The sequence below is a fragment of the Argopecten irradians genome, chromosome 10, assembly GCF_041381155.1.
Source record: "Argopecten irradians isolate NY chromosome 10, Ai_NY, whole genome shotgun sequence".
NCBI classification, from domain to species: domain Eukaryota; kingdom Metazoa; phylum Mollusca; class Bivalvia; order Pectinida; family Pectinidae; genus Argopecten; species Argopecten irradians.
The window spans coordinates 3,114,581-3,141,283 of record NC_091143.1 but is presented as its reverse complement, the minus strand read 5'-3'; the positions used below and the strand labels follow the sequence as shown (position 1 = coordinate 3,141,283).

Sequence of the window (26,703 nt, the reverse complement as noted above, 5' to 3'; positions counted from 1 at the left end):
TTATGTTGCTACTAAGCTCAATGTATGATATGTATAAAAAATTATATTACCACTGCTCAGTAAGTCACCTTATGTTGTTACTAAGCTCAATGTATGATATGTATAAAAATTTATATTACCACCGCTCAGTAAGTCCCCTTATGTTGCTACTAAGCCCAATGTATGATATGTATAAAAATTTATATTACCACTGCTCAGTAAGTCCCCTTATGTTGCTACTAAGCTCAATGTATGATATGTATAAATATTTATATTACCACTGCTCAGTAAGTCCCCTTATGTTGCTACTAAGCCAAATGTATGATATGTATAAACATTTATATTACCACTGCTCAGTAAGTCCCCTTATGTTGCTACTAAGCCCAATGTGTGATATGTATAAAAATTATATTACCACTGCTCAGTAAGTCCCCTTATGTTGCTACTAAGCCCAATGTATGATAATTGCAAATATTAACGCGCACCATTAGACATGCTAAATCAATGAATGCCATGAATGACAATCTTTTATTCGCATGACTGCATTTACATGAACCAGAAGTGTAACAGCGTTTTCAGATCAAACAGTTTTTTCGCTTTTATCCCCTTTAATGAAAATAGAAAGTTCAGGCAACTTTGCGTTCCGTTATAAAATAATTCAAATGCGTTTAGTACTTCATATAAGCCTCGAAATGGCAAAGTACTTTCCCCATTTAAAATTGAAAAAAAACCCGGACATACTTTAGTTCATATCTTCAAAACAGAGCCTCCCTTTTCGATCAAACTTTCTCATCGTTCTATTTTGATTTATGATTATCAGATTTTATATTAAATTTTGGCATTGGCTATATTGTTTAAATTCCACATGTTATATAATGATCGTAAGTAACTCTGGTAAATTGAGATTTTGGAACCGGTGAAAGGAAGCGAGCAAAACTCAATTGATAGTAAACTGAATAAAATACGTTTTTCGCAACTCCACCTCACAGTATGACACGGAATAACCCTATATATTGGAATACATTAATTTCATAATGTCCAATAAGATCATGCTATAATTAAAACAAGAACCCAAATATGGTACATATTTTATTGGAATATTCTTTTTTTCCATAATAAAATACGATAATAATATTACGGATGCACATTATCCTGTCATCAGGTGGATCCTCCTCCCGTGATTGTTTCAGCACTTTCCACTACAATCTGCAGAAGTACGCCGACTGGGATGATCAAGTCCCAGCCAGGGAACACTCAGCTCGCCGCACATCTAGAATGGCTGCAAATACTTGTGTGGCACTTTCCACTGCTCCTCTCATTTCCTCAACTGCCACAATGCGATAAGGATTTTGTCTTCACCACATGATTTAATTCTTGTAGCTTATACTTCACCTTCAGTCTTCAGTTGTTTTATCTAGTTCTTCCTAAACTGGATGAGAATTGTTCTCAGTTGTATCATTTTCATCAAAATGCCCAGAATTAATACATGACTAAAAAGGCATCACTATATAATTTAAAACAGAGCAAAATGTATTGACCAAACGGTTGATCTCCCATTGCGTCTCTGCATTCACTTTACGAATTTGTTCCAGCGTAGCTACATATTCTAAAAACTTTGCTCTAATTAGTCGGATATTTTCGTCATCCATTTGACTGAATCATCTCTAACTCTTGGTACAGAATTTCGTGTTTTCACCTTGGAATAATAGTGAATACAAAAGCAAAATGGGGCATGGTCAGATAGTGTAGTGAATTGGCCTACATTAAAGTCATAAAGATATTTTATGATGTTCTATTAGAAGATAATCAATGGTACTCATTCCATCGCCCATTGACAATTCGAAATCCAGAGGCAATGCACATTGATATCAATTTCCTGCCAAAACTGTTACAGTGTGTATCGCTGTTTTTGCGTTTAGTTATTTCTATGTCATTTGTATAATTTAACATTTCCACTTTGTTCAAAACAGAATCATTTAAACCATCATTTACTATCACCTCACTTTCCAACAAGTGCGAGAGTTGAAGTCTCCGCTCACAAAATCTATTTCTTTGATATTCAGAAAGCACTTACTCTAACAACATGAACAAATCCACATCTTTTTCGTTTTGATAAAAAACACTATTTTCTGGTCGGAAATCAAAAAATATATGAAAAATTTGTTAACATTTTCTTTTCAAAATTTTAGCACTATAATACTATTATGCACATGATATTCCAGATATATATAGTTATTTTAAGATTGTCTGAAGAAAATCACCATACCACCACCTTTGGTTTCCCTTGAAAAAGTAATTTATTAAAGCGAACGCAGAATCAAACCAAAAATAGAATTCTGGAAGTCCCCACAAGGGGACAAGATTTTATAGAGTGGTGACTGTTTCGGAGCCTGGTGATTGGGTATTTAGGGCGCATCAGTTTCAAATGTTTAATGTGTGGGTTGGACATTACATGATAATGCAAAATATGTAAAGATATTTTTAAATTCTGTCAAGTCTGTTTCTTATAGGGGGTAGATCTGATTTATCTTTATTCACAGGGGTTTGTGCGATGACCTTCTTCAAAACTAGTGACGGGTGACCAGACTTGAAAACTTCATTTTACCTGGATAGTGGCAAACGTTAACATTGTCGTCTATGGGAAATCATTTGGTTCTGTGGTTTCTATAACCCGGAGTGTCGAAAACGTCTTCATCTGTGATCCAACATTCAGACAGGCATTTAATAATATAAGTTTTTTATAATAATAATAATAATAATTGACTTTATTTTCATTCGATTGCACATTGAGTCAAAGACTCTTCTCACATGTGGTCGAACATATAAAATGTACAGTATTTAAATGATATATGATATCTTTTTTACTAATCTACAATAAAAATTCGTGTTCATCAAGTTTGTTCAACATTTATTTGCCAATGTTCCATGAGACAATCCTGAGGAAATCACTCGCTTCGCATTCCTTTATTTTAATAATGGGATGGTTTGAGGATTGCCTTGGGTTCGTGTTGTTCCTGAGTGTGTTAGGATGGTATGACTGAGATGTCCGGTTTCCATTCGGATTTTCTGTACGCCGTTGTTGGATGGTTACAGATGGTTCCGAGTTATGACGTTGTTACCTGAGGTAGGCCCGTCATCAATATGGCTGTTGTCCGGTATTGTATATGGATTGGGAAATACATGTTCATCTTGTTTTTACGCGAATCTTGTGTAAGAAACCATATTTGCTGCAGATGAATTTGATTTGGGGAACTGATTCCGAAGGCTGTTTCTCAGCACAAAAGCTGGATGGTTGACGTATGGGGCAGGGCCTTAAAAAGGCGGATGTGAAGTTGGCAAGGTTGTTGGTATTCCCTCCGTGGCAAGGTCACCAACATTAGTTGTCTCATCGTTTGGGTACAACTGGCCGTATAGACTATCTCTGACGAGACGAACATGGTATCGCTATCGTGACTGAATACGGCTGCTTTCTACGCTCCTCATCTTTGGCCGGATATTGTTCCTTCACTATGAGAGAGGTCCCCTTGAGTCTGAATGAGTTGCGCTAGACTATCTGAAGGTGATGGTAGTGTAAAAATCTCGCCACAATAGGACGTGTATGGCCCCTTGTAAATCTTCCGCTACGATGGACGTTTTCAAATTCAATGGTCTTTTAAATACCCATTTCAATCACAAATTTTGGTAGACTGCGGTATGTTCGTGTTATGCCTTCTTGTATAGTGGAAAAATGAAATATAGGGGGTAATCTATTCTACTAGCTATGTCTTTGATTTGTGAGAAGCGTTTTATACAACAAACTCCCTCCTCTTTAGAATATTTAAAACCCTTTTTGTCTCCCTTCCAGCAAGGGCTTAGGGTCCGTGAGGACTGGCCTCTTTCGTCGGACGACAACAAGTATGATGGTGTCATGTTGATGGACTTGTCCAGATCTTCGAATGCCTACCTCATGGACTGTTGGTATATGAACGGTGCATGCTCAAAAACTTGGCCGTCCACTCATCGACCTTGTAGATATTTCAGTAGACTAGACAGCAGTCTCTAGAATATTAAAAACATCACTGAAAGATATGTTTTATCTGCAGAATTTATTATTATAAGTTTCAAACTAAAGGTTGATAATCTAGTAATACAGTAGAAAATAGCTTTGGAGCTCGTTGCCAGTCTACTATTTCAGCCCCATAGTCCAGAGAATAAGTCTGGGGTCCAATACCAGTGACTGTGGGCAGTTCACGAAAGGGGCATCCCAGGAATCTACAATCTCTCCCACGGTGCATTGCGGTCCCCACAATTTCACCTTAAACGGCCCAGCAAAATTTCAAGAGTCTTGCAAAACGTATTTCGGACTCATACTAGATTCTTTAATATATATTGTAAGTTTCCTTTTGTAGCATTTTCCTGTGAACGACTGTCAGTTCTTACATAATATAATTTGACCATTCAATAGCAAACCAAACAATAATTGATTATTTTGCGGATACACTAGATTTACTTGTAAGTAAATAGTCATGATTAGCATACGACGTCCGCCGTTTCAAAAACAATCATTATGACGTCATACATACAGGGGGCGCAATGCATTAAACAATGGTCATGACGCAATATTCTGTGACCCGAGGTCAACAGACAGCCAGTTCGTGAGCCTTTTACAGAGATAAATGTGGGGACCGCAATGAATACTGGGAGAAATTGAAGAATCCATATTCGATCTTGTTTTTAAATATTTTTTATTATTTAATATTTTATATTTTATGTTATTTTTCCTATTTCAATAAGGGTAGCTTGCATAATTATGCAGTAATTAAATCTCCTATGATGTGAGGACCTTCGCTAGCATACGTAATAGTCTGGAGTCAATATTCATTCGCTCCGCCTCATATGAAAGTAGAAAACTCTGATCACTTCATTTCCCGTTGACGATGCTTGTTCACGCGCTGACATCTGACCGGAATGATAATACACTTTGACATTGTTAACATCGTGACCTGTTTTACATGGCTTCAGTTTTAAGTTTGTGTTGTACATGTAGAAAAGATAGATTTCATGAAACCGCAAACGTTTCTCTGCTTATTGTATTCAGAGTGCTAATCCCAAAACCCCAACTGACACAGAATGTATCACATTTCATGAACAACACACACGTCTTCCAATGATCTTCGTTTGATCCCACATTAAACACATCTTATTGAACTCCGAAAGCACTATTATATCAGACTGCATCGCATAGAAGGGTATGGGATTCACACCAGATTTAGTTAATACATAACCGTTTGGCATTTTCACAATTCGTCATTTTTTTCGAAATCGGACCCCTGCTCAACCGAGCAAACGGGTTATACATTCACCGCACTGCCAGCACTGCGCTGCTCGTTTTGCATTTGAAGTGACATAATATATAAATATATAATATATATATTCATAATAAATTTAAGCCATTAATTCTTGTTAATGAAAACACACAAAAATATTAGGGCAATAAGTAGTCTTGTGGTATTTATTAGGGCAATAACACCCATCCAGTGCAGATGATAGACACAATATGCTATTTATATTTCGGTATTTCCCACGTCAATATGTAATACATGTACGTAATCCCAAGGTAAAATCTACTATATACTATCTGTATAACCTAAGGATGTCGTTACACATCATTCGCAGTAAGGTAGATTACAATATAGCATAGTAGGACCATATACATTATTTATTTGTGTCAGCTATCAATTTAATTTGGCAAATATCAGGTGGAGACTGAAATGTTTATCTATGCCACGGCCTGATCTAAATCTGCGGCTCTGTAAGGAATTCTACTGTATAGTTATAGAGTGTAAACTTCGTTTTATTTTAATTGCGCGATCCCAAGATAGTTATAGTGGTCGGCTGGCGTACCAGTTTTTAATCAAGATGGCCGGAGTTCAGTTCCCCGATGTGACGAAGAATGAGGTCATCTGCATGATATTGTGGGTTTTTTTGGGTTTTTTTTAACATACTTCTATTCGATCCCGTAAAGTGATTCACTTATTAAACTTTTCATAATTGTTGTAAAATTAATCATATTAACGATAATTTACATGACTGAAAAACATTAAAGTGAATAGTCGGGCAAAGAAAACCAGTCTAAATGCGTTCATTAGCCTTCCAAAAGTTCTCGCATATTAATACGGCGGCCAAGTTCTGCTTAGTTTCCCAGTTCTGACCATTAAAGTAAAGAAAAGTTGAAAGCATTGAAAGCGAGGCTGCGTGGAAATGTAACCACGGACATAGTGAGCCGGGAGGACGTTTTAGAATTTCCATACTTTAAATTAATTTCTTCGTACGCAGACAGATTTTGACGAGAGATTTTTTTTTTCCATTTCATAAGAAATTATACTGGATACATTCACACAATTTTTACCGAATTTAGCGATCCTGGCCCGACTGTTCACTTTAAAAAGGCCTGTGTGTTTCGACACAAGGAGACTTTATGTTGCGAAAAACCTTTTTTTTCGAACAACATCAATTCATATGATCCAGTGCTCCAGATAATTCTTGGAGGGGTGTATAATTGTACTCACACTTTTGGAGGAGAGTGGTACAATTTTGACTTCTGTGTTAGGACCATGTAGTGATAGTAGTGTTATACCTATAACAATGTTTTGTATTAGAGTTATGTCCCTTGCCCCTGCTCTCTTGTACAAGAACCCCGGAATAAAGAGATGGACGCACAAGGTTGCTAGAAACGTGTTTACGTTATCTTTAGTTATAATAATCCTGCCTATCGTCGTCGATGTGCTGTCCGACGGTACAGGAAACCATTACAGTGAGAAGCAAAAAATAACAGAGATATTTCGATAAAAGTTATGTGGTTATAGTTTTATATCAACAATGATAAATTCGCAATTGTGCAAATACCTACCTGAAACAAAAAACACAGTTAATGCAGCTCTTAAAAATGACTGGAATTCATCTGATTTCACAAAATTTCTTCTTATTTTATTTCTGGATGTAAGCGTTCATACTAGTTCGGTTGGGTTAAACAAATAAACATGTAGTTGTAGGAGTAAATTGTACACATTCATTTAAGGTTTATGGGTAATTGACAGATTTTCAATGGGTATTTTACTCGTGTACTCATCTTAGCGGGAGCACTGGATCTGATAAGATATTCATCGAGTGTAATTTTACCATGTCATGGGATGAATGCAAACAATGGTGTAACATGTGTCAGAGGGTAACAAAGAGAACCGTGGATAGGGTAAAAAGTCATGTACAGAATCTAATATAAATCTATGTAGACGTCGGGACCATTGAAGAGAAAATAAAAACGTGTTAATACTGTATAATTTGTAGTGGTCACGCTGTGTGACTTAGGATAAATAACGGATCGAGTCCCATACTGAGGTGAAATATCTATACATCATAGCAGACATGTGGTTCACCTCTCTCAAATCAGTCAGGTCCCCCGACGGACGCCCTGCTGAACCGCAACATCTCATTTTCCTTTAAATTACCTGTAAACTCTCCATTAGGGAGATTTCTATTATCATCTGATGGTCAGATTGAGATACCGGGACACTCAAGTCAAAGCATTTGTAATAATACAAAAAAACAAGAACTTCAGTGATGAAAACACAACACGGCAGAATTTAAAAGTTTCAGTTTAGTAGTAGCTTCATTACTGTGGATTTAGCAGACTTGAATCGCCATAAGTCTTTAGAATATTAAGATCATCACTAGTATTAATAATTTTTGCCTCTTCTGTGACATTGTTGGGTCTGATCGAATTAGGCCATGGGCTAGGAGGGTCCCACATGCACCCCCCCCCCCCAAACCTCCGAACCAATATTTTTCTGAACCCTTATGACCCACTGATCACAAATCCAAATGTTAACATTGCATAATTTGGGATGAACTTCCGGTTATGACGTCATCAAGATGACCACCATCTTGAATTTCACAAAAAAATGAAGAATAGTCATAACACTGATATTTTTCAACTGAAGTAGACAAATGTGGTATCAAAATGACCACAATAGAACTACAAATACATATCAGAACAAAATATTCCAATATGTGTAGTGATTTGTACGGAAGAAATAAAAAATAAGCTTTTAAGCTCAAAAATGTTGATTTTTCAGCAAATTTTTCATACTTGGCTTGACGCAGCAGAAATGTTTCCCAATAACAAATTATTACTCGTAATCAGTTATTTAAACTCCTATCAATCAGTAAAAACAAAAACAACAGCAAAAATATATAGAAATGCAAAAAAAAAAAAAAGAATTATTGTTATACCCTCAATTTTGTAGATTAGCAGCGTCTCAAAAATAACACAACACCTACTGATAGCGTAACAAATGTAACCTAAGCTAAGCCTGTGTTTCCGTTAATATCATTAACAGTTCCCAAAGCGTTTGTGTCTTTGAAAATGAGCACATTCATTGTTTATTTCCTATGCATAGCATAAGCAAAATGTCAGATTGTTACTACAATGTCACTTATATGTCTTTCACTGGTTCTCAATGATAACCATTATCATTGTGCGTGCTTTCTCGCCTCACTGACCTATCCACTGAAGAGACTCGGCATATCTGGTAGCTGGTACATGCAGTCCGAATCAGAGTACTCGAGATATCAGTATCCAATTCGTCGAAAGCCAGATCGACGTCTTCGATGTCGATGAGCTCTTGTGACACTGCATTACCAGTGTTGTTCTAGCCTTTTATGACCCATCCATGGCCAGAGTTCATATCAGGAACAATAGGTTCAGGGATGTGGGATCTCTTTCAGATTCTAACATATCGTACGTATATGCTGTTTCAGACTTCTCCGGCATAATGGAAATTACACCAGATGCACATTCTTCCAATGGTGGCATTGGTTCTCCTTAGCACATAACTCCATAATTCGTATGAAGTACTATTCATCCATATATCCATAAATGGCACAGGTGATATCATCGAGGTCATGAATGAGGGCATAAATGTTAAATGTTTCTCATTGGTCTGACTTTTCCCACTCCCTTGAAGGTGCTGGTTGTGTCACATCTGGTGTATGCGCAAAGAGACCATTGAAGACTCTCCAGTAAAAAGTTCTCTAAAGTGCTTTCCAGACTTGGCAAAGAGTGAAACTTCATTGCAGACCTCATTCATGACCTCAAAGAATCCACCTGTGCCACCTATGGTCACTGAAGTGTAACTTCTTAATTCATATATATATATATACGATATACGTATTTCGCTCATCTGTGTGTTTTTTTTCAGTTGTAATCACAAAAAACTCTTAAAATTGGAAATAGCAGTGTCACCGTATACATTGTTGTAACGATTCGCGTAAGATCGCGTGGCGAAATGTGTATGTTCAGCATGAGCCTAAAGTCCGCGTTTCAACAAAGTATGCGTATTATTCTAACTCATCAAGTTTCAAGTATCTACATAGTACTGACACTATCACTTTATACAGTATTTCAAATACGAAATGAAGTGCTCAGAGTTTACTTGTTTCATTGAGACGTAGCGAGGTGAAAATATCAATATCATGTGTATAAGGTTACACGGCGTGACTACAAATCGGCGATATTTATCAAATGTTGACCTCTACTCACCGTATGTGATTATGTTATTTCACTGAGTGAGAAACATCATCCGATTTCTCAAGTAAACTCTACTAGATGTAAAATGCAGGTTGCAAACAAAGTTGCCTTAGTTACTGGGTCCGGGAAAGGACTCGGAAAAGCTTTTGCGGGGGCGTTACTCCAACGTGGCGCAAGAGTAAGTAAACATAATACATTTAGCCTATATTTTTATTCATACACACAATAATATACAGTCATGTTTATAGGTAAGTCTTAAATTGATTTTTGTGACTGGACCTATACGAATATGTTTGTATGCTTAATACCGTCATTTTTTAACACCTTACGAACTTAGTTCAGAGTTCACACAAGATAATGTGTTAAAGTGTCTAGTAGTGTTTACATTTCTTATCTGTTGTGTCACGAGGCGTAACGTGTCACACTCATCTTACAGTGTACTCTGTGTTATAGCGGTGCATATTATTCGATGCATATATATATCTTTACATCAATTTCGTTATCCTATTGCTATTGTTTTATTTATAGACCGGTATCACATGATAACAATGATTTAAAACCACATTTAAATACGAATGTTTTGTGACTTTGCATAAATACGCTTATCGAATGATCTCTTCTGGTCACTAGTACTCTACATACAAACTGTCACTCCGGAGAATGATCTCTTCTGGTCACTAGTACTCTGCATACAAACTGTCACTCCGGAGTATGATCTCTTCTGGTCACTAGTACTCTACATACTAACTGTCACTCCGGAGAATGATCTCTTCTGGTCACTAGTACTCTACATACTGAATGATCTCTTCTGGTCACTAGTACTCTACATACTGTCACTCCGGAGAATGATCTCTTCTGGTCACTAGTACTCTACATACTAACTGTCACTCCGGAGAATGATCTCTTCTGGTCACTAGTACTCTACATACTAACTGTCACTCCGGAGAATGATCTCTTCTGGTCACTAGTACTCTACATACAAACTGTCACTCCGGAGAATGATCTCTTCTGGTCACTAGCGGAGAATGATCTCTTCTGGTCACTAGTACTCTGCATACAAACTGTCACTCCGGAGAATGATCTCTTCTGGTCACTAGTACTCTACATACAAACTGTCACTCCGGAGAATGATCTCTTCTGGTCACTAGTACTCTACATACAAACTGTCACTCCGGAGAATGATCTCTTCTGGTCACTAGTACTCTACATACAAACTGTCACTCCGGAGAATGATCTCTTCTGGTCACTAGTACTCTACATACAAACTGTCACTCCGGAGAATGATCTCTTCTGGTCACTAGTACTCTACATACAAACTGTCACTCCGGAGAATGATCTCTTCTGGTCACTAGTACTCTACATACAAACTGTCACTCCGGAGAATGATCTCTTCTGGTCACTAGTACTCTACATACAAACTGTCACTCCGGAGAATGATCTCTTCTGGTCACTAGGGAGAATCGGACTCCGGAGAATGATCTCTTCTGGTCACTAGTACTCTGCATACAAACTGTCACTCCGGAGAATGATCTCTTCTGGTCACTAGTACTCTACATACAAACTGTCACTCCGGAGAATGATCTCTTCTGGTCACTAGTACTCTACATACAAACTGTCACTCCGGAGAATGATCTCTTCTGGTCACTAGTACTCTACATACAAACTGTCACTCCGGAGAATGATCTCTTCTGGTCACTAGTACTCTACATACAAACTGTCACTCCGGAGAATGATCTCTTCTGGTCACTAGTACTCTACATACAAACTGTCACTCCGGAGAATGATCTCTTCTGGTCACTAGTACTCTACATACAAACTGTCACTCCGGAGAATGATCTCTTCTGGTCACTGGTACTCTACATACAAACTGTCACTCCGGAGAATGATCTCTTCTGGTCACTAGTACTCTACATACAAACTGTCACTCCGGAGAATGATCTCTTCTGGTCACTAGTACTCTACATACAAACTGTCACTCCGGAGAATGATCTCTTCTGGTCACTAGTACTCTACATACAAACTGTCACTCCGGAGAATGATCTCTTCTGGTCACTAGTACTCTACATACAAACTGTCACTCCGGAGAATGATCTCTTCTGGTCACTAGTACTCTACATACAAACTGTCACTCCGGAGAATGATCTCTTCTGGTCACTAGTACTCTACATACAAACTGTCACTCCGGAGAATGATCTCTTCTGGTCACTAGTACTCTACATACAAACTGTCACTCCGGAGAATGATCTCTTCTGGTCACTAGTACTCTTTCTGGTGATCTCTTCTGGTCACTAGTACTCTACATACAAACTGTCACTCCGGAGAATGATCTCTTCTGGTCACTAGTACTCTACATACAAACTGTCACTCCGGAGAATGATCTCTTCTGGTCACTAGTACTCTACATACAAACTGTCACTCCGGAGAATGATCTCTTCTGGTCACTAGTACTCTACATACAAACTGTCACTCCGGAGAATGATCTCTTCTGGTCACTAGTACTCTACATACAAACTGTCACTCCGGAGAATGATCTCTTCTGGTCACTAGTACTCTACATACAAACTGTCACTCCGGAGAATGATCTCTTCTGGTCACTAGTACTCTACATACAAACTGTCACTCCGGAGAATGATCTCTTCTGGTCACTAGTACTCTACATACAAACTGTCACTCCGGAGAATGATCTCTTCTGGTCACTAGTACTCTGCATACAAACTGTCACTCCGGAGAATGATCTCTTCTGGTCACTAGTACTCTACATACAAACTGTCACTCCGGAGAATGATCTCTTCTGGTCACTAGTACTCTACATACAAACTGTCACTCCGGAGAATGATCTCTTCTGGTCACTAGTACTCTACATACAAACTGTCACTCCGGAGAATGATCTCTTCTGGTCACTAGTACTCTACATACAAACTGTCACTCCGGAGAATGATCTCTTCTGGTCACTAGTACTCTACATACAAACTGTCACTCCGGAGAATGATCTCTTCTGGTCACTAGTACTCTACATACAAACTGTCACTCCGGAGAATGATCTCTTCTGGTCACTAGTACTGTACATACAAACTGTCACTCCGGAGAATGATCTCTTCTGGTCACTAGTACTCTACATACAAACTGTCACTCCGGAGAATGATCTCTTCTGGTCACTAGTACTCTACATACAAACTGTCACTCCGGAGAATGATCTCTTCTGGTCACTAGTACTCTACATACAAACTGTCACTCCGGAGAATGATCTCTTCTGGTCACTAGTACTCTACATACAAACTGTCACTCCGGAGAATGATCTCTTCTGGTCACTAGTACTCTACATACAAACTGTCACTCCGGAGAATGATCTCTTCTGGTCACTAGTACTCTACATACAAACTGTCACTCCGGAGAATGATCTCTTCTGGTCACTAGTACTCTACAACAACTTACAACTGTCACTCCGGAGAATGATCTCTTCTGGTCACTAGTACTCTACATACAAACTGTCACTCCGGAGAATGATCTCTTCTGGTCACTAGTACTCTACATACAAACTGTCACTCCGGAGAATGATCTCTTCTGGTCACTAGTACTCTACATACAAACTGTCACTCCGGAGAATGATCTCTTCTGGTCACTAGTACTCTACATACAAACTGTCACTCCGGAGAATGATCTCTTCTGGTCACTAGTACTCTACATACAAACTGTCACTCCGGAGAATGATCTCTTCTGGTCACTAGTACTCTACATACAAACTGTCACTCCGGAGAATGATCTCTTCTGGTCACTAGTACTCTACATACAAACTGTCACTCCGGAGAATGATCTCTTCTGGTCACTAGTACTCTGCATACAAACTGTCACTCCGGAGAATGATCTCTTCTGGTCACTAGTACTCTGCATACAAACTGTCACTCCGGAGAATGATCTCTTCTGGTCACTAGTACTCTACATACAAACTGTCACTCCGGAGAATGATCTCTTCTGGTCACTAGTACTCTGCATACAAACTGTCACTCCGGAGAATGATCTCTTCTGGTCACTAGTACTCTACATACAAACTGTCACTCCGGAGAATGATCTCTTCTGGTCACTAGTACTCTACATACAAACTGTCACTCCGGAGAATGATCTCTTCTGGTCACTAGTACTCTACATACAAACTGTCACTCCGGAGAATGATCTCTTCTGGTCACTAGTACTCTACATACAAACTGTCACTCCGGAGAATGATCTCTTCTGGTCACTAGTACTCTACATACAAACTGTCACTCCGGAGAATGATCTCTTCTGGTCACTAGTACTCTACATACAAACTGTCACTCCGGAGAATGATCTCTTCTGGTCACTAGTCTTACAAACTGTCACTGTCACTAGTCCTCTGTCCTTACTACTACATACACTGTCACTCCGGAGAATGATCTCTTCTGGTCACTAGTACTCTACATACAAACTGTCACTCCGGAGAATGATCTCTTCTGGTCACTAGTACTCTACATACAAACTGTCACTCCGGAGAATGATCTCTTCTGGTCACTAGTACTCTACATACAAACTGTCACTCCGGAGAATGATCTCTTCTGGTCACTAGTACTCTACATACAAACTGTCACTCCGGAGAATGATCTCTTCTGGTCACTAGTACTCTACATACAAACTGTCACTCCGGAGAATGATCTCTTCTGGTCACTAGTACTCTACATACTAACTGTCACTCCGGAGAATGATCTCTTCTGGTCACTAGTACTCTACATACAAACTGTCACTCCGGAGAATGATCTCTTCTGGTCACTAGTACTCTACATACAAACTGTCACTCCGGAGAATGATCTCTTCTGGTCACTAGTACTCTACATACAAACTGTCACTCCGGAGAATGATCTCTTCTGGTCACTAGTACTCTACATACAAACTGTCACTCCGGAGAATGATCTCTTCTGGTCACTAGTACTCTACATACAAACTGTCACTCCGGAGAATGATCTCTTCTGGTCACTAGTACTCTACATACAAACTGTCACTCCGGAGAATGATCTCTTCTGGTCACTAGTACTCTACATACAAACTGTCACTCCGGAGAATGATCTCTTCTGGTCACTAGTACTCTACATACAAACTGTCACTCCGGAGAATGATCTCTTCTGGTCACTAGTACTCTACATACAAACTGTCACTCCGGAGAATGATCTCTTCTGGTCACTAGTACTCTACATACAAACTGTCACTCCGGAGAATGATCTCTTCTGGTCACTAGTACTCTGCATACAAACTGTCACTCCGGAGAATGATCTCTTCTGGTCACTAGTACTCTGCATACTAACTGTCACTCCGGAGAATGATCTCTTCTGGTCACTAGTACTCTACATACAAACTGTCACTCCGGAGAATGATCTCTTCTGGTCACTAGTACTCTACATACAAACTGTCACTCCGGAGAATGATCTTCTTCTTCTGGTCACTAGTACTCTGCATACAAACTGTCACTCCGGAGAATGATCTCTTCTGGTCACTAGTACTCTACATACAAACTGTCACTCCGGAGAATGATCTCTTCTGGTCACTAGTACTCTGCATACAAACTGTCACTCCGGAGAATGATCTCTTCTGGTCACTAGTACTCTACATACAAACTGTCACTCCGGAGAATGATCTCTTCTGGTCACTAGTACTCTGCATACAAACTGTCACTCCGGAGAATGATCTCTTCTGGTCACTAGTACTCTACATACAAACTGTCACTCCGGAGAATGATCTCTTCTGGTCACTAGTACTCTACATACAAACTGTCACTCCGGAGAATGATCTCTTCTGGTCACTAGTACTCTACATACAAACTGTCACTCCGGAGAATGATCTCTTCTGGTCACTAGTACTCTGCATACAAACTGTCACTCCGGAGAATGATCTCTTCTGGTCACTAGTACTCTACATACAAACTGTCACTCCGGAGAATGATCTCTTCTGGTCACTAGTACTCTGCATACAAACTGTCACTCCGGAGAATGATCTCTTCTGGTCACTAGTACTCTGCATACAAACTGTCACTCCGGAGAATGATCTCTTCTGGTCACTAGTACTCTACATACAAACTGTCACTCCGGAGAATGATCTCTTCTGGTCACTAGTACTCTGCATACAAACTGTCACTCCGGAGAATGATCTCTTCTGGTCACTAGTACTCTACATACAAACTGTCACTCCGGAGAATGATCTCTTCTGGTCACTAGTACTCTACATACAAACTGTCACTCCGGAGAATGATCTCTTCTGGTCACTAGTACTCTACATACAAACTGTCACTCCGGAGAATGATCTCTTCTGGTCACTAGTACTGTACATACTAACTGTCACTCCGGAGAATGATCTCTTCTGGTCACTAGTACTCTACATACAAACTGTCACTCCGGAGAATGATCTCTTCTGGTCACTAGTACTCTACATACAACTGTCACTCCGGAGAATGATCTCTTCTGGTCACTAGTACTCTACATACAAACTGTCACTCCGGAGAATGATCTCTTCTGGTCACTAGTACTCTACATACAAACTGTCACTCCGGAGAATGATCTCTTCTGGTCACTAGTACTCTGCATACAAACTGTCACTCCGGAGAATGATCTCTTCTGGTCACTAGTACTCTACATACAAACTGTCACTCCGGAGAATGATCTCTTCTGGTCACTAGTACTCTACATACAAACTGTCACTCCGGAGAATGATCTCTTCTGGTCACTAGTACTCTACATACAAACTGTCACTCCGGAGAATGATCTCTTCTGGTCACTAGTACTCTACATACAAACTGTCACTCCGGAGAATGATCTCTTCTGGTCACTAGTACTCTACATACAAACTGTCACTCCGGAGAATGATCTCTTCTGGTCACTAGTACTCTACATACAAACTGTCACTCCGGAGAATGATCTCTTCTGGTCACTAGTACTCTACATACAAACTGTCACTCCGGAGAATGATCTCTTCTGGTCACTAGTACTCTACATACAAACTGTCACTCCGGAGAATGATCTCTTCTGGTCACTAGTACTCTACATACAAACTGTCACTCCGGAGAATGATCTCTTCTGGTCACTAGTACTCTGCATACAAACTGTCACTCCGGAGAATGATCTCTTCTGGTCACTAGTACTCTACATACAAACTGTCACTCCGGAGAATGATCTCTTCTGGTCACTAGTACTCTACATACAAAACTGTCACTCCGGAGAATGATCTCTTCTGGTCACTAGTACTGTACATACAAACTGTCACTCCGGAGAATGATCTCTTCTGGTCACTAGTACTCTACATACAAACTGTCACTCCGGAGAATGATCTCTTCTGGTCACTAGTACTGTACATACAAACTGTCACTCCGGAGAATGATCTCTTCTGGTCACTAGTACTGTACATACAAACTGTCACTCCGGAGAATGATCTCTTCTGGTCACTAGTACTGTACACACAAACTGTCACTCCGGAGTATGATCTCTTCTGGTCACTAGTACTGTACATACAAACTGTCACTCCGGAGAATGATCTCTTCTGGTCATAGTACTCTCATACAACTGTCACTCCGGAGAATGATCTCTTCTGGTCACTAGTACTCTCATACAAACTGTCACTCCGGAGAATGATCTCTTCTGGTCACTAGTACTCTACATACAAACTGTCACTCCGGAGAATGATCTCTTCTGGTCACTAGTACTCTACATACAAACTGTCACTCCGGAGAATGATCTCTTCTGGTCACTAGTACTCTACATACAAACTGTCACTCCGGAGAATGATCTCTTCTGGTCACTAGTACTCTACATACAAACTGTCACTCCGGAGAATGATCTCTTCTGGTCACTAGTACTCTACATACAAACTGTCACTCCGGAGAATGATCTCTTCTGGTCACTAGTACTCTACATACAAACTGTCACTCCGGAGAATGATCTCTTCTGGTCACTAGTACTGTACATACAAACTGTCACTCCGGAGAATGATCTCTTCTGGTCACTAGTACTCTACATACAAACTGTCACTCCGGAGAATGATCTCTTTTCTGGTCACTAGTACTCTACATACAAACTGTCACTCCGGAGAATGATCTCTTCTGGTCACTAGTACTCTGCATACAAACTGTCACTCCGGAGAATGATCTCTTCTGGTCACTAGTACTCTGCATACAAACTGTCACTCCGGAGAATGATCTCTTCTGGTCACTAGTACTCTGCATACAAACTGTCACTCCGGAGAATGATCTCTTCTGGTCACTAGTACTCTACATACAAACTGTCACTCCGGAGAATGATCTCTTCTGGTCACTAGTACTCTACATACAAACTGTCACTCCGGAGAATGATCTCTTCTGGTCACTAGTACTCTACATACAAACTGTCACTCCGGAGAATGATCTCTTCTGGTCACTAGTACTCTACATACAAACTGTCACTCCGGAGAATGATCTCTTCTGGTCACTAGTACTCTACATACAAACTGTCACTCCGGAGAATGATCTCTTCTGGTCACTAGTACTCTACATACAAACTGTCACTCCGGAGAATGATCTCTTCTGGTCACTAGTACTCTACATACAAACTGTCACTCCGGAGAATGATCTCTTTGGTCACTAGTACTCTACATACAAACTGTCACTCCGGAGAATGATCTTTCTGGTCACTAGTACTCTACATACAAAACTGTCACTCCGGAGAATGATCTCTTCTGGTCACTAGTACTCTGCATACAAAATGTCACTCCGGAGAATGATCTCTTCTGGTCACTAGTACTCTACATACAAACTGTCACTCCGGAGAATGATCTCTTCTGGTCACTAGTACTCTGCATACAAACTGTCACTCCGGAGAATGATCTCTTCTGGTCACTAGTACTCTACATACAAACTGTCACTCCGGAGAATGATCTCTTCTGGTCACTAGTACTCTACATACAAACTGTCACTCCGGAGAATGATCTCTTCTGGTCACTAGTACTCTGCATACAAACTGTCACTCCGGAGAATGATCTCTTCTGGTCACTAGTACTCTACATACAAACTGTCACTCCGGAGAATGATCTCTTCTGGTCACTAGTACTCTACATACAAACTGTCACTCCGGAGAATGATCTCTTCTGGTCACTAGTACTCTACATACAAACTGTCACTCCGGAGAATGATCTCTTCTGGTCACTAGTACTCTACATACAAACTGTCACTCCGGAGAATGATCTCTTCTGGTCACTAGTACTCTGCATACAAACTGTCACTCCGGAGAATGATCTCTTCTGGTCACTAGTACTCTACATACAAACTGTCACTCCGGAGAATGATCTCTTCTGGTCACTAGTACTCTACATACAAACTGTCACTCCGGAGAATGATCTCTTCTGGTCACTAGTACTCTACATACAAACTGTCACTCCGGAGAATGATCTCTTCTGGTCACTAGTACTATACATACAAACTGTCACTCCGGAGAATGATCTCTTCTGGTCACTAGTACTCTGATACAAACTGTCACTCCGGAGAATGATCTCTTCTGGTCACTAGTACTCTGCACATACAAACTGTCACTCCGGAGAATGATCTCTTCTGGTCACTAGTACTCTACATACAAACTGTCACTCCGGAGAATGATCTCTTCTGGTCACTAGTACTCTACATACAAACAAACTGGTCACTCTCTCAGATTCATAAATGGAGAGTATGATCTCTAGTATGGTCACTAGTACTCTATATGGGGTGACATACAAACTGTCACTCCGGAGAATGATTCCACGAGACTCTATCTGGTCACTAGTAGTATTACACAGCTCACAGTAGTTCACATCAGATACTGTCACATACACAACTCACAGTAAGTTCACATCAGATATGGGGCAATGCTGACATAGTAATAACACAGCTCACAGTAGTTCCAGATATGGCACAATCAGATAATGGGGAGCAATGCTGGACATAGTATTACAACAGCTCACAGTATATTCACCCATCAGATATGGGGCAATGCTGACATAGTATTATACACACAGCTCGACAGTAGTTCACTATCAGATATGGGTCAATGCTGACATAGTATTTACACAGCTCACAGTAGTAGTTCACATCAGATAATGGGGCAATGCTGACATAGTATTACCACAGCTCACAGTAGTTCACATCAGATCTGGGGCAATGCTGACATAGTATTACACAGCTCACAGTAGTTCACATCAGAGATATGGTGGTCAGGATAGCTGACATAGTATTACACAGCTCACAGAAGGTTCACACAGATGGAGGCAATGCTGACTAGCTAGTATTACACAGCTCACAGTTTGTAGTTCACATCAGATATGTGGCAATGCCTGTAGTATTACCAGACAACAGTAGTATTAACATCAGATTATGGGGCAATGCTGACATTGTATTTCACAGTAGTTCACATCAGATATGGGGCAATGCTGACATAGTATTATTACACCAGCTCACAGTAGTAAGTTCACATCAGATATGGGGCAATGCTGACATAGTATTACACAGCTCACAGTAGTTCACATCAGATATGGGGCAATGCTGACATAGTATTACACACAGCTCACAGTAGTGAGTTTCACATCAGATATGGGGCAATGCTGACATAGTATTACACAAACACAACAGCTCACAGTAGTTACACATCAGGATATGTGGGGCAATGCTGACATAGTATACACAGCTCACAGTAGTCACTTCACATCATACCAGATATGGGGGGCAATGCTGACATAGTATTTTAAAACACAGCTCACAGTAGTAGTTCACATCAGTATATGGGGCAATGCTGACATCTAGTATTACAACACCGATCACACAGTAGTTAACACAGCTAGAAAGTGGGGCACAATGTGAAAGTAGTTCACATCAGATATGGGGCAATGCTGACATAGTATTACACAGCTCACAGTAGTAGTCACATCAGATATGGGGCAATGCTGACATAGTATTACACAGCTCACAGTAGTTCACATCAGATATGGGGCAATGCTGACATAGTAATCACAGCTCACAGTAGTTCACATCAGATATGGGGCAATGCTGACATAGTAATTACACAGCTCACAGTAGTTTCACATCAGATATGGGGCAATGCTGACATAGTATTACAGCTCACAGTAGTTCACATCAGATATGGGGCAATGCTGACATAGTATTTACACAGCTCACAGTAGTTCACATCAGATATGGGGCAATGCTGACATAGTATTACACAGCTCACAGTAGTTCACATCAGATATGGGGCAATGCTGACATAGTATTACACAGCTCACAGTAGTTCACATCAGATATGGGGCAATGCTGACATAGTATTACACAGCTCACAGTAGTTCACATCAGATATGGGGCAATGCTGACATAGTATTACACAGCTCACAGTAGTTCACATCAGATATGGGGCAATGCTGACATAGTATTACACAGCTCACAGTAGTAGTTCACATCAGATATGGGGCAATGCTGACATAGTATTACACAGCTCACAGTAGTTCACATCAGATATGGGGCAATGCTGACATAGTATTACACAGCTCACAGTAGTTCACATCAGATATGGGGCAATGCTGACATAGTATTACACAGCTCACAGTAGTTCACATCAGATATGGGGCAATGCTGACATAGTATTACACAGCTCACAGTAGTAGTTCACATCAGATATGGGGCAATGCTGACATAGTATTACACAGCTCACAGTAGTAGTAGTTCACATCAGATATGGGGCAATGCTGACATAGTATTACACAGCTCACAGTAGTTCACATCAGATATGGGGCAATGCTGACATAGTATTACACAGCTCACAGTAGTTCACATCAGATATGGGGCAATGCTGACATAGTATTACACAGCTCACAGTAGTTCACATCAGATATGGGGCAATGCTGACATAGTATTACACAGCTCACAGTAGTTTCACATCAGATATGGGGCAATGCTGACATAGTATTACACAGCTCACAGTAGTTCACATCAGATATGGGGCAATGCTGACATAGTATTACACAGCTCACAGTAGTAGTTCACATCAGATATGGGGCAATGCTGACATAGTATTACACAGCTCACAGTAGTTCACATCAGATATGGGGCAATGCTGACATAGTATTACACAGCTCACAGTAGTTCACATCAGATATGGGGCAATGCTGACATAGTATTACACAGCTCACAGTAGTTCACATCAGATATGGGGCAATGCTGACATAGTATTACACAGCTCACAGTAGTTCACATCAGATATGGGGCAATGCTGACATAGTATTACACAGCTCACAGTAGTAGTTCACATCAGATATGGGGCAATGCTGACATAGTATTACACAGCTCACAGTAGTTCACATCAGATATGGGGCAATGCTGACATAGTATTACACAGCTCACAGTAGTTCACATCAGATATGGGGCAATGCTGACATAGTATTACACAGCTCACAGTAGTTCACATCAGATATGGGGCAATGCTGACATAGTATTACACAGCTCACAGTAGTTCACATCAGATATGGGGCAATGCTGACATAGTATTACACAGCTCACAGTAGTAGTTCACATCAGATATGGGGCAATGCTGACATAGTATTACACAGCTCACAGTAGTAGTTCACATCAGATATGGGGCAATGCTGACATAGTATTACACAGCTCACAGTAGTAGTTCACATTAGATATGGGGCAATGCTGACATAGTATTACACAGCTCACAGTAGTTCACATCAGATATGGGGCAATGCTGACATAGTATTACACAGCTCACAGTAGTAGTTCACATCAGATATGGGGCAATGCTGACATAGTATTACACAGCTCACAGTAGTAGTTCACATCAGATATGGGGCAATGCTGACATAGTATTACACAGCTCACAGTAGTAGTTCACATCAGATATGGGGCAATGCTGACATAGTATTACACAGCTCACAGTAGTAGTTCACATCAGATATGGGGCAATGCTGACATAGTATTACACAGCTCACAGTAGTAGTTCACATCAGATATGGGGCAATGCTGACATAGTATTACACAGCTCACAGTAGTAGTTCACATCAGATATGGGGCAATGCTGACATAGTATTACACAGCTCACAGTAGTTCACATCAGATATGGGGCAATGCTGACATAGTATTACACAGCTCACAGTAGTTCACATCAGATATGGGGCAATGCTGACATAGTATTACACAGCTCACAGTAGTTTCACATCAGATATGGGGCAATGCTGACATAGTATTACACAGCTCACAGTAGTTCACATCAGATATGGGGCAATGCTGACATAGTATTACACAGCTCACAGTAGTTCACATCAGATATGGGGCAATGCTGACATAGTATTACACAGCTCACAGTAGTAGTTCACATCAGATATGGGGCAATGCTGACATAGTATTACACAGCTCACAGTAGTCACATCAGATATGGGGCAATGCTGACATAGTATTACACAGCTCACAGTAGTTCACATCAGATATGGGGCAATGCTGACATAGTATTACACAGCTCACAGTAGTTCACATCAGATATGGGGCAATGCTGACATAGTATTACACAGCTCACAGTAGTATTCACATCAGATATGGGGCAATGCTGACATAGTATTACACAGCTCACAGTAGTAGTTCACATCAGATATGGGGCAATGCTGACATAGTATTACACAGCTCACAGTAGTAGTTCACATCAGATATGGGGCAATGCTGACATAGTATTACACAGCTCACAGTAGTTCACATCAGATATGGGGCAATGCTGACATAGTATTACACAGCTCACAGTAGTTCACATCAGATATGGGGCAATGCTGACATAGTATTACACAGCTCACAGTAGTTCACATCAGATATGGGGCAATGCTGACATAGTATTACACAGCTCACAGTAGTAGTTCACATCAGATATGGGGCAATGCTGACATAGTATTACACAGCTCACAGTAGTAGTTCACATCAGATATGGGGCAATGCTGACATAGTATTACACAGCTCACAGTAGTAGTTCACATCAGATATGGGGCAATGCTGACATAGTATTACACAGCTCACAGTAGTAGTTCACATCAGATATGGGGCAATGCTGACATAGTATTACACAGCTGACAGTAGTAGTTCACATCAGATATGGGGCAATGCTGACATAGTATTACACAGCTCACAGTAGTAGTTCACATCAGATATGGGGCAATGCTGACATAGTATTTACACAGCTCACAGTAGTTCACATCAGATATGGGGCAATGCTGACATAGTATTACACAGCTCACAGTAGTAGTTCACATCAGATATGGGGCAATGCTGACATAGTATTACACAGCTCACAGTAGTAGTTCACATCAGATATGGGGCAATGCTGACATAGTATTACACAGCTCACAGTAGTTCACATCAGATATGGGGCAATGCTGACATAGTATTACACAGCTCACAGTAGTAGTTCACATCAGATATGGGGCAATGCTGACATAGTATTACACAGCTCACAGTAGTTCACATCAGATATGGGGCAATGCTGACATAGTATTACACAGCTCACAGTAGTAGTTCACATCAGATATGGGGCAATGCTGACATAGTATTACACAGCTCACAGTAGTAGTTCACATCAGATATGGGGCAATGCTGACATAGTATTACACAGCTCACAGTAGTAGTTCACATCAGATATGGGGCAATGCTGACATAGTATTACACAGCTCACAGTAGTTCACATCAGATATGGGGCAATGCTGACATAGTATTACACAGCTCACAGTAGTTCACATCAGATATGGGGCAATGCTGACATAGTATTACACAGCTCACAGTAGTTCACATCAGATATGGGGCAATGCTGACATAGTATTACACAGCTCACAGTAGTAGTTCACATCAGATATGGGGCAATGCTGACATAGTATTACACAGCTCACAGTAGTAGTTCACATCAGATATGGGGCAATGCTGACATAGTATTACACAGCTCACAGTAGTAGTTCACATCAGATATGGGGCAATGCTGACATAGTATTACACAGCTCACAGTAGTAGTTCACATCAGATATGGGCAATGCTGACATAGTATTACAGCTAGTTCACATCAGTAGTATTACACAGCTCACAGTAGTAGTTCACATCAGATATGGGGCAATGCTGACATAGTATTACACAGCTCACAGTAGTTCACATCAGATATGGGGCAATGCTGACATAGTATTACACAGCTCACAGTAGTAGTTCACATCAGATATGGGGCAATGCTGACATAGTATTACACAGCTCACAGTAGTAGTTCACATCAGATATGGGGCAATGCTGACATAGTATTACACAGCTCACAGTAGTAGTTCACATCAGATATGGGGCAATGCTGACATAGTATTACACAGCTCACAGTAGTTCACATCAGATATGGGGCAATGCTGACATAGTATTACACAGCTCACAGTAGTTCACATCAGATATGGGGCAATGCTGACATAGTATTACACAGCTCACAGTAGTAGTTCACATCAGATATGGGGCAATGCTGACATAGTATTACACAGCTCACAGTAGTTCACATCAGATATGGGGCAATGCTGACATAGTATTACACAGCTCACAGTAGTTCACATCAGATATGGGGCAATGCTGACATAGTATTACACAGCTCACAGTAGTAGTTCACATCAGATATGGGGCAATGCTGACATAGTATTACACAGCTCACAGTAGTTCACATCAGATATGGGGCAATGCTGACATAGTATTACACAGCTCACAGTAGTTCACATCAGATATGGGGCAATGCTGACATAGTATTACACAGCTCACAGTAGTAGTTCACATCAGATATGGGGCAATGCTGACATAGTATTACACAGCTCACAGTAGTTCACATCAGATATGAGGCAATGCTGACATAGTATTACACAGCTCACAGTAGTAGTTCACATCAGATATGGGGCAATGCTGACATAGTATTACACAGCTCACAGTAGTTCACATCAGATATGGGGCAATGCTGACATAGTATTACACAGCTCACAGTAGTACATCAGATATGGGGCAATGCTGACACACAGCTCACAGTAGTTCACATCAGATATGGGGCAATGCTGACATAGTATTACACAGCTCACAGTAGTTCACATCAGATATGGGGCAATGCTGACATAGTATTACACAGCTCACAGTAGTAGTTCACATCAGATATGGGGCAATGCTGACATAGTATTACACAGCTCACAGTAGTAGTTCACATCAGATATGGGGCAATGCTGACATAGTATTACACAGCTCACAGTAGTTCACATCAGATATGGGGCAATGCTGACATAGTATTACACAGCTCACAGTAGTTCACATCAGATATGGGGCAATGCTGACATAGTATTACACAGCTCACAGTAGTTCACATCAGATATGGGGCAATGCTGACATAGTATTACACAGCTCACAGTAGTTCACATCAGATATGGGGCAATGCTGACATAGTATTACACAGCTCACAGTAGTTCACATCAGATATGGGGCAATGCTGACATAGTATTACACAGCTCACAGTAGTTCACATCAGATATGGGGCAATGCTGACATAGTATTACACAGCTCACAGTAGTTCACATCAGATATGGGGCAATGCTGACATAGTATTACACAGCTCACAGTAGTTCACATCAGATATGGGGCAATGCTGACATAGTATTACACAGCTCACAGTAGTTCACATCAGATATGGGGCAATGCTGACATAGTATTACACAGCTCACAGTAGTTCACATCAGATATGGGGCAATGCTGACATAGTATTACACAGCTCACAGTAGTAGTTCACATCAGATATGGGGCAATGCTGACATAGTATTACACAGCTCACAGTAGTTCACATCAGATTATGGGGGCAATGCTGACATAGTATTACACAGCTCACAGTAGTTCACATCAGATATGGGGCAATGCTGACATAGTATTACACAGCTCACAGTAGTTTCACATCAGATATGGGGCAATGCTGACATAGTATTACACAGCTCACAGTAGTTCACATCAGATATGGGGCAATGCTGACATAGTATTACACAGCTCACAGTAGTTCACATCAGATATGGGGCAATGCTGACATAGTATTACACAGCTCACAGTAGTTCACATCAGATATGGGGCAATGCTGACATAGTATTACACAGCTCACAGTAGTTCACATCAGATATGG

At 40.4% G+C, this 26,703-nt stretch overlaps 1 protein-coding gene across 3 annotated transcripts in view; it reads left to right on the top strand.

Moving 5' to 3' along the window:
• The first annotated feature begins 9,521 nt into the window (after positions 1 to 9,521).
• The window catches only part of LOC138332913 (15-hydroxyprostaglandin dehydrogenase [NAD(+)]-like), a 29,467-nt gene continuing 12,285 nt past the window's right edge, over positions 9,522 to 26,703 (top strand). For all 3 annotated transcript variants that reach the window (XM_069280939.1, XM_069280940.1, XM_069280938.1), the window contains exon 1: positions 9,522 to 9,722. In XM_069280939.1, coding sequence (XP_069137040.1) covers positions 9,630 to 9,722 — 93 coding nt within the window. In that variant the 5' untranslated portion in view covers positions 9,522 to 9,629. The remainder of the gene's footprint in view (positions 9,723 to 26,703) is intronic.